A 16,212-nucleotide genomic window follows, 5' to 3' on the forward strand; every position below is an offset into this window, starting at 1 on the left:
ACGTTTCCGGCCCGTGAAAGGGCAATCAATATAACATGGTTAGTCCATACCACCACATCCATAAATTCAATTATGCAGGTATAAGTTATACACATACATGCATCCATCATACTACCAATCACAAGCCAACACGATCAAAATATAATTTAATATAAAACTATTTTTGATTCGTCTGGATCATAGCATATCATACATATCTAAGCATAAAAATATTATATCATGCAGGATTGGCGTACAAGGATCCTTACCCTTTGTTGAAAGCTCAGACAACCAGTCACCCGCCCTCACGGCGATCTATGAACCGAAATGTGTAGGACTCCGCTCAGCATTCTCTCGTCCAATAGGTTGTTCTCCTACAGAAGCAAGACAATATTAAAAGTTACCCAAGATATCTGACTACCCTAAGCTCTCAATAGATCCTCTCAATGATCTACAAGTATCTAGTATCCCAAGACTAACCAACAATCCATGATCTTCCTGAATTAAATTAGAGAGAAAACAGACTAATAAGAGGCAGCAACTAGAGGGAGAAGATAAATAACAAAGGAGAGAGAGAGTCTCTCTCTCTCTCTTTCTCTCTCTCTCTCTTCCCCTCTTTCTCCCTCTCTTCCTTCTTCCCGTAAATAAAACAACAAAGAAGAGAGAGAGAGTTGGTTCTCTCCCTCTCTCCCTCTTCCTTCCTCCTTCCCGACGGAAAGGAGGAGAATGCTTGGCAGCCGGCGGCCTATGGCCGGTGACGCCCCATGGTGGTGCCATGCCCGGCGACGGCCGGCCGGAACGGAAGGGAAGAACACGCTCGGCGACAGCCGATCGGAACGGAAGGGAAGAAGGCCGACAAAGGCTTGGCTTTCCCCATCAGTCCGGCGGCTTCCCGACCACATCCCCAAGGAAATAACGGCCAAAGATGATGGAAGCGGAGGAGAAGATGCTCACCTTGCCTCCGGCGAGGTCCTCCCGACCGGATCGACGGCAACCCCGTCGATTCCTCCCGTGGCAAGGTAAAACCCAATCTCTTTCTCTCTTTTTTTTTTTGTGTGTGTGGACGGCTCTCGACGGATGCCCTAGAAAGAGGAGGAGGTCTCGGCCCGATTGCTAGGGTTTTTATCACCCTAAGCTTCTCCTTTCCGGTGGATTCGGGAGGAGGGGGAGGATTTTCCGGAACAGGGGAGGGAGAAACTCCCTCCCCCTTTCATGTGTTGGGCCGTCCTTTCTTAGAGGCCGGCCCAACCCAACGTGGGCCTTCACAAGCTGAAAACCTAGATAATCATACATGAATACAGGAAATAATTTTTATTAATATTCTACACAAACAACAGCAGAACATCAGATTGATGAGTTTGAACACAAACAGGAAAAAAGATAAAGACAAAATTCACCTTCCTTCACTCCAATCCATCCCTGCATCACATGCTGGTTGCATTGAGATCTGTGCAGGCAGATGAATGATGGCATTTGGAGTATGGATATATATGTGTGGTGGGCGATCCATCAGTGGATTCTCAGAAGGTGAATCCTTCTGCGTGAAAAAAATACAACCCCTATGAAGTAGAGAGAAGGTAAAAAGATGTTTGAAAACATAAAGAAAGGGAAAAGCACCATGTCGTGGGTCAAAAAAAAATTTATTTTGAAAAAAAAAATTCTCAGAAACAAAAATGAGAGCATCATGTGTGCATTGCATACACGCCATGCAAGTGCACGCATGGTCGCTGAAACACGTTAGCATGGGCTCCATTTATCGTGCATTCGCCCTAGTTATTGGCCCACTGTAATTAGGGGTGGCAAAATATGACCCGACCCGCCAACTCGACCGGTGTTCGACCCGCCATAAACAGGTTTGGGTTTGGCCTAAACAGGTTCGGATCGTAAACAGGTCGACCCGTTTAACCTGTTTATTAATTGGGTCGGATACGGGTTTTAGATGTCTGATCCGTTTAAACCGTTTAACCCGTTTAACTGTTGGGCAGGTTAAACAGGTCTAAATAGGTTAAACAGGTTAAATGGGTTCAACAGGTTAAACGGGTCTAAATAGGTTAAACGGGTCTAAACAGGTCGGGTTGGGCAGGTTAAACAGGTTGGGTTGGACAGGTTAAACAGGTCTAAACAGGTTAAACGGGTCAGGTTGGGCAAACAGGTTAAACAGGTCGGGTCGGGTTGGGTAAACAGGTTACCTGTTTATTAAACAGGTTAAACGGGTCGGGTCGGATTACCTGTTTAATAAACAGGTCAGGTTCAGGTTTGTAATTCCTGACCCGTTTAATAAACAGGTCGGGTTCAGATTTATAGTTTTCTGACCCGACCTGTATTTGACCCGACCTGTTTATGCCTGACCCGACTCGATTGCCATCCCTAACTGTAATATACCTCGGCCATTGATAGTGTGCACAACCACAGTGGTGCATATAGTACCTGCTATAATTTTTTGCTGACATAAGGCAAAAAAATTATTTTTTTCCCACAAAAGAAGAAAGGCAGAAAAAGAAAAACAAGAATATGAGTAAACTATTTTTGTATATTTAAGTTTTGCTTGGATGATATTTATTCATAAAAGACGGATTTTGGGGTAAATTCCATGCCTTATAAAAAACGTGCTCTAAATATAAAATAATAGTTACAAGCTTTCAATGAAAATCTTAAATCCTTGATGCAACTCGTAGTAAAGTCCACTGGGTTCAGATTTCTGTGAATCTGAAAGCGGCTTCCGCCCAAAGGCTGAGCCATTTACTCCGTGCAACCGTTAAGCAAGTTTTTTGGCCGCTCAAAATAATTCTGCAACTGCTCTCCCATTCCGACTAACCGAAATTTCTTACACCAATTTGATGGGGTAGAGTTCGATTCAAGCTTTTTCCAATAATCATTTATCCAATTTGCTTATAGTATCTATGAGCAAATGATGACGATCATCATCACTTGCTTATGGTATCTAAATGTTATTCTTTCGTGGGAAAAAGAATAAAAAGTTAGAAGAAATGTTCTTGCTATTGATTTTCTCCTTTTTTTTTTTCTTTTTTTTTTTTGGTAGAAAACGGCATTCAAATTGCTCTTACAATTGATTTTCTCTTTTGAATCTGCCATTCCGCATCCTATCTAATGTATGCTCGGACTGCAGACAAACTATGATTCGAGGAGGAGGATGACAACTGGGGATAAAGTGTATCATAGGCTTGGTGTATCTGACGTAGGCTGGGCCTCATGCCGTGTTTCTTCTTGTATACGAGTTCGTGACAACTTCGGAACAGCATCTTAAACTTTGGGATAAAGTTCGTCTGCAGTTCCTTGGCAAGGAGGGCTTCCAAAGTTAAATCTTAGGATTCCATGGCTAGCTATTGCGAGCCATGGAAATGGAATCCTCTTTCTTGAAAGATTTATCTTTGGAAGCCCCCCTTGCTAAGGCACTTCTGGTGAACTTTATCCCCAAGGTGAGAGGTTGTTCCCAAAGGTGAGATGCTGTCCTGAAGTTGAATTTTAATTAATAAATTTTGGGGAAGGTTTCTCACTTCCTGCATGCTTGCCTCAAAAAAGGAAAATTCCATGGCCATTGCTCAAGGAAAGCACCAGATTTTTTTTATTATTATGTTTGATGACGGAAAGCATCAGCTCTTGCTCCGGAGAGATTAAGGCCTCTTCCTCTTCCTCTTGGCTCCTCCATTTGACCGTATTGTCTGGAACCTTATTCCTGTGAGTAAGAGAGAGGGAAGGAGAGATGGCTGAGTCTGTGGTTTCCAATGTCATGTCTCAGCTTGCCGACCTCCTCGTACAAGAAGCTGCTTTCGTGCGTGGTGTGCGTGATCGGATCGAATGGGTGAAAACACAACTCCAGCTACTGCAAGGTTTCCTCGAAGATGCAGACTCCAGAAGGAAGAGAGGAGATGCAAGAATGGAGAGCTGGATAAGGCAGATGAGAGGTGTAGCATATGAAATAGAAGACGTCATAGGCAGCATCAAGTACATGGGCGAGAGGCGACACCAAAGGAGAGGCTTCATGGGCTCCATTTCAAGGTACTCTCACAAACCTTGTGAATTGATTACCCTACATAAAATTGGTTCTGAAATCGGAAAAATAGTGAAGAAGATCGATGGTATCACTGAGAGCAGAGCCACATATCGCATTGCTAATCTAGGTGAAAGTAGTGCAGTAGGCGAAAGTAGTGCCGTAGATGAAAGTTGGCAATCACTCAGAGAATCCTCTCCTCGCTCTGATGATGATGACATTGATGTTATAGGCTTCGAGAATGATCAGAAAGAATTAGTGAGTCGATTGCTTGATGGGAATGAGAAAGCACGACGTGTAATTTCTATAGTGGGTATGGGTGGGCTAGGCAAGACCACCCTGGCAAGAAAAGTGTATAAAGAAATTACAAAACATTTCGATACCTTTGCTTGGGTTTCAGTTTCTCAGAGCTACCGAGGTATTGAGCTCGTCAAGGACATCATGGAAAAAGTAATGAGAATCAAAAAGAAGAAAGAAGACTTAGAGCAGATGGGTGAAAAAGAAGTGAGAGAGAAGCTCTGTGATTTCCTAAGAGACGGCAAGTATTTGGTCGTGATGGATGATGTATGGAGTGTTGATGTTTGGAGAGAAATGCATCCATTCTTTCCTAATGGAAACAACGGTAGCAGAATACTGCTTACTACACGTAACATTGAGGTTGCAAGACATGCCGAGCCATGGATTCCTCCACATGAACTGCACCTTTTAGACGACACGGAGAGCTGGAATCTCTTCCGTAGGAAGGCATTTCCACCAAAACAAGATGTCCCAACTGATTTGGAGGCATTGGCCCAGAAGCTTGCAAAGAAGTGTGGTGGACTTCCTCTTGCACTGGTGGTGTTAGGGGCCCTTCTGTCAAAGGAAGATCGCAGCTACCATGAGTGGTCGAGAGTAGCTCAGACTTGCCACCAAATATTGGGTTTAAGTTACCATGACTTGCCGTCTCGGTTAAAACCATGTTTTCTATACATTGCTGCGTTTCCAGCGGACTCTATTATCTCTGTTTCCAAATTAGTTAGGTTGTGGGTCGCCGAAGGTTTCATGCTGCAAGAGAAGCGACAGACAATGGAAGACACCGCATGGGATTGGTTGGATGAGTTGGTGCAGAGGTGCATGATCCAAGTTGTCCGGAGAAGCAAGGCTCGTGGGCGGGTTAGCCACATACGCATCCATGATCTGTTGCGTGACTTTGGCCTTGAAGAAGCCAAAAAGGATGAATTTCTTCAAGTTTGCAGCAGTGACAACATGGCAGTATCTGATAGTATATCAAGTCATCGTGCAGCTTTCTATCGTATAAATGAGGAGGCTGTTGTTTTCTCACGGCAACTCCGGACTTTGCTGGGCTTCAGTTTAATTTTGACTAATGAGGGAAGATTTTTGAATGGGTTAAACTTATTAAGGGTGCTGGATCTGGAGGGCGCAAGAGATCTTGAGGAGTTACCGAAACAGATCGGCAGCATGATTCATCTACAATACCTGGGATTGAGAGGAACTGGTTTGACAAGACTGCCATCCTCCATCCGACATCTCCTGAATCTGCAGACTATGGATGTGAGAGAGACCCAAATTTTATGGATTCCGAAATCATTTTGGAAAATCCGGACGCTGAGGCATGTCTATATTAATATAAATATGTTTCTAAGTGCACCGATAAGTGGTGATCACAAGAACTTGCAGACTCTGCAAATCGAGAAGTTTGAATTTGGTCTGGATGCTATGGATATGGTCTGTTTACTAGGCATAAGATTCATCAAAAAATGGGTTACTACACCAGGCTTTACTAGGGAGGCGATTTACAAAGCATGTTGTAGAACTTATGGAGAATCACTCAGAAAAGCACTCGAGAAAATGGGCAGTCTCCTCTCCTTGAATCTGAAATTTTCTCCAATCCCTGGGGACGTCCTTTTTGCTCGGGCACCAAACCTGCACCAGCTCCGTTCATTGAAGCTGGATGGAAAGTTGGTACTCGAACAACAGGAGCAGCTCCCAGACTGCAGTCAATTCCTACCAAACCTTACCAAGCTCAAATTAAGCATAACCCAATTGAAGCAAGACCCAATGCCGGTGCTGGAGAAGCTTCCGAGCCTCAGTTTTCTTGAAGTGGAAATAAATGCATTCGTAGGGAAGAGCATGTTGTGTTCTGCAGGTGGCTTTCCTCGACTGCAACACTTGATATTAGAAAGTCTCCCCAATTTAGAGGAATGGAGAGTGGAGGCTGGGGCGATGCTCAGCCTTACCCACTTAACTATTTGGAACTGCAAAAAGTTGAAGATGCTTCCTGAGGGATTGCAGCATGTGACCACACTTCGAGAACTGAAGTTGAATCTCATGCCCCGTGAGTTCAATGACAGGGTCAGATGTAAGGTCCGACACATCCCCTCCATTATTTTCGAAGATGAGTGACCATGATATAATATCACCAGTACCTGTAAGTCGTTCCCTCTCTCCTCTATTTCCTCTTTTATTTGCATCCCATGAGATCCTACTAATGAAATAAATTTCTTGCATGATTGAATACGCTTAAAGCTTGTAATTGTAGCACGCTACATGTTTGACATAATATCATGCGGAATATTCTAATTTATTTCTCTCTAATCTTCGAACGTTCTAATTGCTAAAATTCTTATTCTAAAATTTCTTCCCTTATCTAGCTTAAGAAAACAGAGCATTGAACTCAACCAAGTACTTCTAACCTTACTGGAGATTGATCTTCACTATTTTTAGTTGTTTTTTGTAAAATACAAATAGTTGGATGACAGGATGTGATAACTCCATCCACCTCTTACAACACCTCATGCATTAAGATATTGATAACACCATTCATAAACCTCGGACCGGCCAAGAACAGTTAGAAAAAGTAGAAAGTAAACATTGAAAAACTCAAAATATGTACTCTAAACATCAGGGAAAAATGATTGTTATTACGGTCGCTGTGATACTATGACTCCTTTAACGTGATCTCTTTTATTTAGTCAAAAGGTGGTAAGCCACCAATCCAACAATTGATTGTTGTTACTATGTTTCTTCTGCTTACATAAATGACACAGCAACATGCACTAATTCTCTCGTCGCTTTCATTTTTTAGAGCTCCAATCATGACTTTATCTACCTAGATTTGTTAAAAAATTGAATTCATTGGTAGAGAAAATCAAAAATTTGGAATATTCTATTCAATGTAGACAGTTCCGGTTAAATGATTGCAAAGAATCTGACTCTTCCTTTACAAATTATAGATAACTCTGCAATTTCAATTTTAATGCCAACTACTAATATATTGTTGGTACTTTAGTAAATCTAAATGCACCCTTCATTTAGAATCCACAATGTGGGTAAAGATGAATATCATTGAAAGAATCTTGGTTCTAGGTAGTTTTGAGTTTTTTCTTCATTCAATGCATCAAGGAATTTATTTTTAATTCCTTCTAAAAGGCTGGGTTTTTATTTATTTGCTAAATTTCCACTGTGCCAAAAGTTGCGCATGCTTTATGAACTATCTAAAAAAGAATCGAGCAAATAACTTTATCATTTCCATCTAAGTAACAACTGTGGTGTTTCTTGTCTTGCAGGGTGATTACTTTAATTGGCGTTTACTGAAGTGATGATTTAGTCAATAAGGTTCTTTGGCTTTCTTTAATATACACAAGGCAACATTTCTAGCTATTTCTTATGGAACCATGGAACTCTTAGTTGTATTAGTTTTTTATTTTTCATTTCCACATCATATGTTTCTTTAGATTTGATGGAATTATTAATTTTCTGTAATGTATTTAATAATGCTTTTGACACGTGAACTTCTACTTCAACTTGCAAATATTCTGATGCAATCTTCTTTCCTGCTGTTTCTTCGGTAGCATCCTTAAAACAATAGCTTCGTACATTCCTCGATTTAATATTAACATATTCACTGAACTGTATCTCAACCTCTCATAAAGTTCATGTTTCTCTTTTTTTTTTTTTTTCCAAGAAAAGCAAGAGCAAAGCTCCACACAGCTTCAAAAAGATCTCAACATAAAGTTCATTTTTCTCAATGATACTTATTGCCAATGGCTTGTTAAAAGGATCTATGACATTTCAAAAGAAGATACATGAGAAAACTAAGTTCTTCTTTTTCTTTGGAGTTCTTTATAAATAGGCTCAAAAAAGAAGGTCATTTTCAGAGAGAACCAAAAGGAACTTTTACTTCCATTCCCCAAATTGTTAAAAAAATAAAAATTTTATTTTTTCCTCTTTTTCATTGAATCTCTATGATCAGATGATATTTATATCTTTGCTAAGCTTTAAACAGAAAAGAAATAGAAACTTTATATCAATACTATCTGTTAACCAATTTTTAGAAATTCTGTTTCCAACAATTGAATACCATTATAGGTGCATTTGACATAGATTTCTCTATTCCATTCCTTCAAATTTACGCAAACTGCATATGCTAATTTGACAAGGTTATTTTAAATTAATTGGTAAGATTTTTTACTCAAACCAATCACTTGTGAATAAGTGAAGTTGCAGACCCTACGAATCCTAGAAACTGACTCCATAGCATCTCAAATGCACAACTTTGGTTAGCATGTGACATGGCTGCACTTTGTATGAGGTAAAACTCTAAGAAATATGCGGGGTTTATTGAATGAACAAAACATCAATGAAATCAATGGTACTAGCTCCAAAGCATAAAAAAAATGTATGAGCTCCAATTCTCCAAAGCACCAAGGTACTGCATGTCGTGCCTTTCTCTAGTCCTATATGGACTCAGTGAGAAGGAAAGCGGACCGTGGCTGCGACGCTGCTTGGAGGAAATCGACTTGCATGCCAACTTTCTAAATTTTTTGTTTATTTTTTGCGCAGAGAAAATGAAAACATGGGGGCGCTTATCAAAAGCCTTCAACGAAAATATATTATATGTTAACATATTGATTAATAATAATTATAAATATTCATTATTAATATATTAATTAATAAATATTAATTACTGGTAAATGATTAACAAATATTTATTAGTTATCAAAAAAATCTAACATAGGATTTATTAATAATAATATATTCTTTATAGTACAAATAAAATTTATTTCTAATAAGAAATATATTTTCTAATATATGCATAATTAATTTAAAAATATTTACTAAATCGTGTAAATATATTTCAATATTCTAAATATCCAATGTTAACCGTATTTATGTAAGTGGGCCATAAATAATAAATGAATGGACTGAAAAAAAATTATTACTTGAATGATTTATTTAAAGGTATTATTGAAAATTTAACAATATTTCTATATAAGGTTACCTTGAACCAAACATAGTAATTTTTTTTAGTACTAATTTTGAAAGTAATTTTTCTACCAACCCAATATGATAAAATATTTTTTTTTTGTAACTACTTTTTCAGATAAATAATTTTTAGAAATTATCAAATTATCCTATAATATGATATATCCCGACCAACAAACTCGTAGAAAATTCTACTCGTGGCCTCACAAGTAGAGGGGAAAGGGGAAGTAGTTAGGGCACAGGCTTGGCGCCAAAAGTTTACACTATGAGAGAGGTTTTGTTAGAGATTTGCGGTAGGACGGTGAGAAATGACCTATCAAAATGTAGTTTTTTTTATAGTGAAAACGGCAATTTATATAGCTCTAACATGGGTACATCCTACCAAATCAGAAGAAAATAATTTTTGGAGGAAGCCTTGGGGCCTAATTTTCAAGATTGCCTGCTAGGATTCGGAACATCCCTTCTAGATCGGGAAAGAAGCTTAACTTGAAACTCTAGCTAGGACCAATCAGAAATTAGATGGTGATCCACGTGGACAAACACTAGGCCCTAACGATCCCAAATATTAACACTCTTTTCATAATTAGCCCACTCAACGTCTGATAAAGATATTGTGGTTAACCATTTAACCAAGCTTCCGAGCCGCAAGCCATGGCTCTCTCTACCCATCTTTAGCGGGCAAGCCACAGCCTTTGAGCTCTCAATCCCACGGCAATGCCCATATCCCAATGAAATACATAGCCGCCATAAAGAAGAAATTAGTCTCAGACTCACCATATAAATGTAAACTGTCGAAATGATATTCTGTACAACTCCTGAAGGCAAGCAACAGTTCCAAAGAGAAAATATACTGGTAATAGAAGGTCAATTCTAGTAGCCTGAATGACATGATATAGAGCAAAAAATAAAAAAATAAAAAATGTGGGCAAAAACATGAAAGAGGACATTCTCAACAACTATAGCCTTATGGATTTGTTTTTTTAAAATGAAATGACCAAATTAAATGATGATACTATGTACAATATCACAAGACTCGAATTTTAAATAAAGAAGTGTCAGGATAAATTCTTTTGTAAAGCTGAAGTTACTTTTAACAAAGAATGAGGCATGCACCGTATTTTCTTTTGCTGTTTATGTTTGCATATGTTACATGAAAATTCTGCAGCTATCCCAAATAATTATCGTTACAGGGGTAAGTTGGGACACAACTTTGGTTACAAAGACCAACTCAACCGTGAGCTCTCAGATTTTGGAAACAAGGCCTGACTTCAAAACTGCATCTGCGTTTAAGTTGGCTTTAAAAATTTTCACAATATGATGAATAGTTATCATCAGCATCTACAAGTTCCCTTTTAAAGTTGCAGTGAGTACTCGCATTGCTGGGCATGGCGAAAGTGGAAGGACTCCATGAGTCGGTGAAAAAAGCACCAAAACAGGAACAATGAGCACCTACCTTTCACTGCTGAGCTGTGAGCCGATGCAACTCTATCTTGATTGACTATTTTAAGCTTAGTTTCATTATTCAAACTGAGATCAGAACGCTTCCTGGTGAAGTCGGATCCTGCAAGAAATTAATTTTCATTTACTGAACTGCCAAGGGATGTAAGAAATATGAAAAATAAATACACAGTGCAATACCCAATGGCTGCTGAACTGTCCCATCCTGCTTTCCAAGGTCACCTGGTTTTGAAACCAGGTCTGTCGAGTGCACTTCCAACTTAAAGCAAACACAGTGCACTGCCTGATCATCTCCACCACTCAGATCTTGAATGAAAGCAATCCCTCATCTCTGAAATATGCAGACAATTGACACCTGATTGGTTAACAGAATTTAAGACATAGAAGGGTCGTACTTCACGTATTTCAGAAGCCAACATATTGGAAACTCTTTCTGGCATATAGCAGCTCCCCATTGTTTTTGTTTGACTGTTTGCAGCATCAGTTTTTGCACCGATGGACCCTACTTGCAGTTTTATCTGGGCTTGGGCCATTGACATCATTGCCAACTTTAATTCTACTCGAAGCATGTTGCACAGCTTTTTTTGAATATTGAGTTGTCATTGATCTCCACCATCACCCACCTTGGCTGCCTCTTCCTGTTTGTGGTCGTCTTTGACAATCAACAAGCATTTGTGGTTGAATCTCCAAAACTAGTTGCATAAAACATTCAACAGATTTAAGAAATTAGCGTAAACCTGTTTGAGGCCTCTTTGGGCCGGCCCACTGGCCCAACCGTGAACGGGCCGGTCAATGGACGGGGCCCTCACTGTTTATGTAAATAAACGTGAACAAACTGATTTTGCTAAAACAGGCCCCTTCATTCTTTGATTTTGCTAATTTTGTTGTTTCGAATCCTTATAAACAATGATTGTCAGGTGGAGGTGGAAGCACGTGAGACTCATGGACCCAAGCTGGCCACGATCTTCAGAAACCGGATGCTTCTATTTAGTGCTGAAGTAAGAAAAATGAGACTTGTCCCGCTAAATTCGCACAAACGCACGCAGAGACAGACACACACACAGAGAGAGAGAGAGAGCTGCATAAAGCTATAGTAATCCTTAATGAATTAAACTTCCATTGGAGATTTGTCGAAGGTGGTGTTGAGTGAATTGAAGCATGGCATTGCCAGTTCAACTGTTTCCTCTAACTTGATATCTTTTGCTGCGGATTGTAGCATGTTTAGAAGCAGCAGCGAGGATTTTGTGGAGCAGTGTTATAAGAAAGCCGACTGTTGGACAGTGGCTGTGAAGAAACAGAGCAAGGGAGTGGAAGGCTATCTCTTCAGCACTTGATGGCAGAAGAGCTTCTGGCTCTGGGCCCAAATGACTAAGGTTTTGTGATAATTTGTCCAGTGTTCAGTTTCTGATGCGATCAGACAAGGGTAAGTAAATTAGAGAAAAGATGAGGAAAAGGATCATTTGAGACTAGCCTAAGAGTACTTTAGAAAGGAAGCTTGCCTGATGGCCTTTTAGAAGTTAAGCAACAATTGCCTTGCCATATTACATGGTTGTACTCACTCATGTGACACTGCTGCACTTTGTATGGCATAAAACTCTAAGAAATATGTAACGTTTATTGAATGAACAAAACATCAATGAAATCACCACTTCCGAGAATAAAATTAAAGCCCATTATTTTAACAAAAAATAGTCCAACTACAATGTCCAAACATCCAATGGTATTGAAGATCTTGTAAATTCGTTCCACCTCTCAGTAATAAAGTAGACCGCAAATCTCAACCAAGTATTAAGAATCATGTGGCTATGAAAAGAAAGATAAAAACTGGCATGAGGCAATAACTCAATAAGAATCCTCATACAAATGCAAACATCAATATAAATAAATGAACAAATAAATTGATGACCAACAACAAACATTCCATAACAAATATAGTTATTAGAACAATATTAATCTATTATTATCATGAAATACACATGCCAACCATCCAGAAGAATTTTATTCTCACTACTTTGTAGACAATAAATGTTTTTTTTTTATTAGTAGGTCATCATAAACAATTTATAATCATATCATAACATAAGACACGCGAATTCGACCAATATCTCAAGAGTAGACCATAAGTAATTTAAGTTATTTCTGACTTTAGACAGGTAACGATCACGTTCTCTTGTAATGGGGCAACCAAAAATGTCATGTTTCTCACCCATGACGAAGCAATCGATACCTTCATCTTTCTTGCTCACGATGGGGCAATAAATAGTGTCACATTTCTTGCACATGATAGGGCAATCAATTGTGCCGATAATAGGCAAACTTTATTAACATAGCTAATCCAATGCCCTCACCCATCCGTTCATTTCAAGAGTGCATATGATATATATCAAATTATTTCAACTTTAGATTAACCATAGTCATGTTTTCCATCCGTGATAGGATAATTGATAATATTATATTTCAAGCTTGTGATGGCATAATCGACAATAACGTAGCTAATTAAAGAGCAGTCGAAGATAAAATAGGGACTCGAAACAAAGACCGAAATGATAAAATAAGGGAAGCTGCAGTGACTTCCCATATGCCCCCCTCCCACATGAGCATGCGAAACGGTTTACACTTGGAGCCATGTACATTCTCGTTGATAATAGGGCTCTCGCATCTAAAACATCTGGCAGGATCTTGAGACTAAATTCTATTTTTTGAAGTAGCAATGGTCAGCCTCTTAGCCTTTACTACAGCACTCTTATATTTTGGTTCTCAAAAGCCTTCAACAAAAATATATTATAAATATCCTAACATATTGATTAATGATAATTATAAATGTCAATGATTTAATATATCAATAATTAATTAATAAATTTTAATTACTGGTAAATGATTAACAAATATTTATTAGTTATCAAAAAAACTCTAACATAGGATTTGTTAATAAAAATATATTATTTGTATTACAAATAAATTTTATTTGTAATAAGGAATATATTTTCTAATATATGCATAATTAATTTTAAAATATTTACTAAATTTTATAAATATATTTCAATATTTGAAATATCCAATATTAATAGTGTTTATGTAAATAGGCCACAAATAATTAATAAGTGGACTGAGAAAAAATGTTATTACTTGAATTATTTATTTAAAAGTATTGTTGGAAATTTGACAATATTTCTATATAAGATTATTTCTAATCAAACATAGTAATTTTTTTCAGTACTATTTTTTAAAGTAATTTTTTTACCAACTAAATATGATAAATTTTTTTTGCACCTATAATTGTTTTTTTAGACAAATAATTTTTAGGAATCATCAAGTTGACACACCCCAACCAAATAAAACGCAGAAAATTTTACTCCTAGCCTCTAAAGTAGAGGGCAAAGGGGGAAGAAGTAGTTAGTGCACGGGCTGGGCGCCAAAAGTTTACGGTATGAGAGAGGTTTTGTTAGAGATTTGCGGTTGCAAGGTGAGAAGAGGCCTATCAAAATGTAATCTTTGGAGGAAGGCCTGGGGGCCTTGGTTTCAAGATTGCCTTCTAGGATTCAGAACATCCCTTCTAGATTGGGTAAGAAGCTTAACTTGAAACTCTAGCTAGGACCAATCAGAAATTAGATGGTGATCCACGTGGACAAACACTAGGCCCTAACGATCCCAAATATTAACAAACATTCCATGATTAACCCACTCACGTCTCATAAAGATATTGTGGTTAACCATTAAACCAACCTTCCGAGCCACAGGCCATGGCTCTCTCTTCCCATATTTAGCGAGCAAGCCACTGCCTTTGAGACCAACTCAACCATGAGCTCTTAGATTTTTAATTGATGAAAACAAGGCCTGTCTTCAAACCTGCATCTGCGTTTATGTTGGCTGCAAAATTTTTCACAATATGCTGAATAGTTATCATCAGCATCTACAAATTCTCTTTGAGAATAAATGAAGCATAAGAATTGTTGCACCGATTCAGAATTATTTTCAAGACCATGGTGCCACGCCCCACACCCAGAGCGGAACAGATGCTGCATACCTATATGGCGAACCATGCAGATATGCAAGGCTGCATATCATATCAAAGCAATAATAATTTCTAAAAAAATATTTGATTAATAAATTATCCAAATAATTCTTACAATAATTCCAAAGCAATATAAGTCAACATGTGTTATTAACTAATATAACTCAAAGAAAATGCTCTAACTAGACTGACTAAAACTCCAATGACTGAAAGTATCTACGAACGAACTAGCGCACTTCCCAAGTCCCAAGCAATCATGCATCCGAATTTGAAAAACAGAGAAACATAATAATGAGCTACATATCCTCAAGTGGGGTCAAAGCATGCCAAATAATTTAGTTAAAAGTGCAAAATATTGATTGAAAAATAAATCATTTCTCGAATAATGCATATTTCTTTTGAAATATACTATAGTTTTTATAAGAACTACCATAAACAAAAATTAGAAATTAGAAATCAGGCTATGGCCATGTAACCCAGTGCCAGAACAAAAACAACACTATTATTAATCACCGATGGTACGGTGTCCAAATACCACTATTCTAATCATCGGTGATGTGGTGTCAAAACTAGTTTCTTATAGATTATAAGTCAACAGGGCCAACGAATAATTTTCATTTGCTAGGTCAGATTATAGCTATACTGAGAATGCATATATATAAAATAAATTTATCATAATTTGCCCAGTCATATTTTTTAGATTTCATAACATACCACATAACATATTTTTAAAATAATTACTATCATAATATTAACGTATCCGACCTATTTATCTAGGTATAAAACAGATATCATAATCAAATTCAATCAAATAATTATTATTTTATCAAAAGTTTGAAAAACACACTTTAAAGCATTAGGTTATTTACCTCTTATCACTTCAAAATCTCACTCTAGTTAGTTGGTCAAGTGCAACTATTTTAACATTATAAATTTTATCATCATTTCAAAGTCAAGCGAAGTCAAAACTAAACACTACTGGAGAATGGTCTCATGACCCAAATTACGTCTATCAAGTGATAGTATTGGACTGTCTAGATCAGTCCAAACAAGGTGAACTAAACTGATCAAAATGAGCTATGATTTAGATGGCTCAATAAAGATTAATAGTAACCAAATTTTAGAGGTACATGATAAGGCTTGAGAACTAGGTTAGTTTGCCACCTGAGTATCAATACGGTGCAAGGCCTCCACCTTGGAGTCAACTGGGATCCGAACAAAGAGAGACAAGGCTTCATGCTCAATAAGAATGAAGAAGGATAGGGTTGATTGAGCGGTAAGTGCCTGTCACCCCACTCGGTTTGATCAAAGCAAAATTCATCTGATCACACTTGCACTAGGATACAGGGGTTTAAATAGAGATTGAAGTTAGATAGAGATCAGGGTGACCAATTCTAACAATATCTAGAAAGGGCGAAGGTGGGGGTTGGTGCGTCGCCCACCAGCCACGGATCAGGGCCCTTCGTAAGGTTGATCCAAAATCACTGAG

The 16,212-nt window shown here is 38.1% G+C and overlaps 1 protein-coding gene across 1 annotated transcript; it reads left to right on the forward strand.

Moving 5' to 3' along the window:
• The first annotated feature begins 3,467 nt into the window (after positions 1-3,467).
• LOC108511827 (putative disease resistance RPP8-like protein 2) lies at positions 3,468-7,812 on the forward strand. Its single transcript, XM_088717103.2, has 2 exons — positions 3,468-6,416; positions 7,555-7,812. The coding sequence occupies exon 1, from the start codon at positions 3,701-3,703 to the stop codon at positions 6,389-6,391; it is 2,691 nt and encodes an 896-aa protein (XP_088573229.2). The 5' UTR covers positions 3,468-3,700; the 3' UTR covers positions 6,392-6,416; positions 7,555-7,812.
• Positions 7,813-16,212: the final 8,400 nt, after the last annotated feature.

Source organism: Phoenix dactylifera, chromosome 2 (genome assembly GCF_051530095.1).
Source record: "Phoenix dactylifera cultivar Ajwa chromosome 2, Ajwa_hap1_PhDact_Kaust_v1.1, whole genome shotgun sequence".
NCBI classification, from domain to species: Eukaryota; Viridiplantae; Streptophyta; class Magnoliopsida; order Arecales; family Arecaceae; genus Phoenix; species Phoenix dactylifera.

Bases quoted from the DNA above. Each gene is read 5' to 3' on its own strand.
- LOC108511827 (XM_088717103.2), top strand. From the start codon at position 3,701: ATGGCTGAGTCTGTGGTTTCCAATGTCATGTCTCAGCTTGCCGACCTC.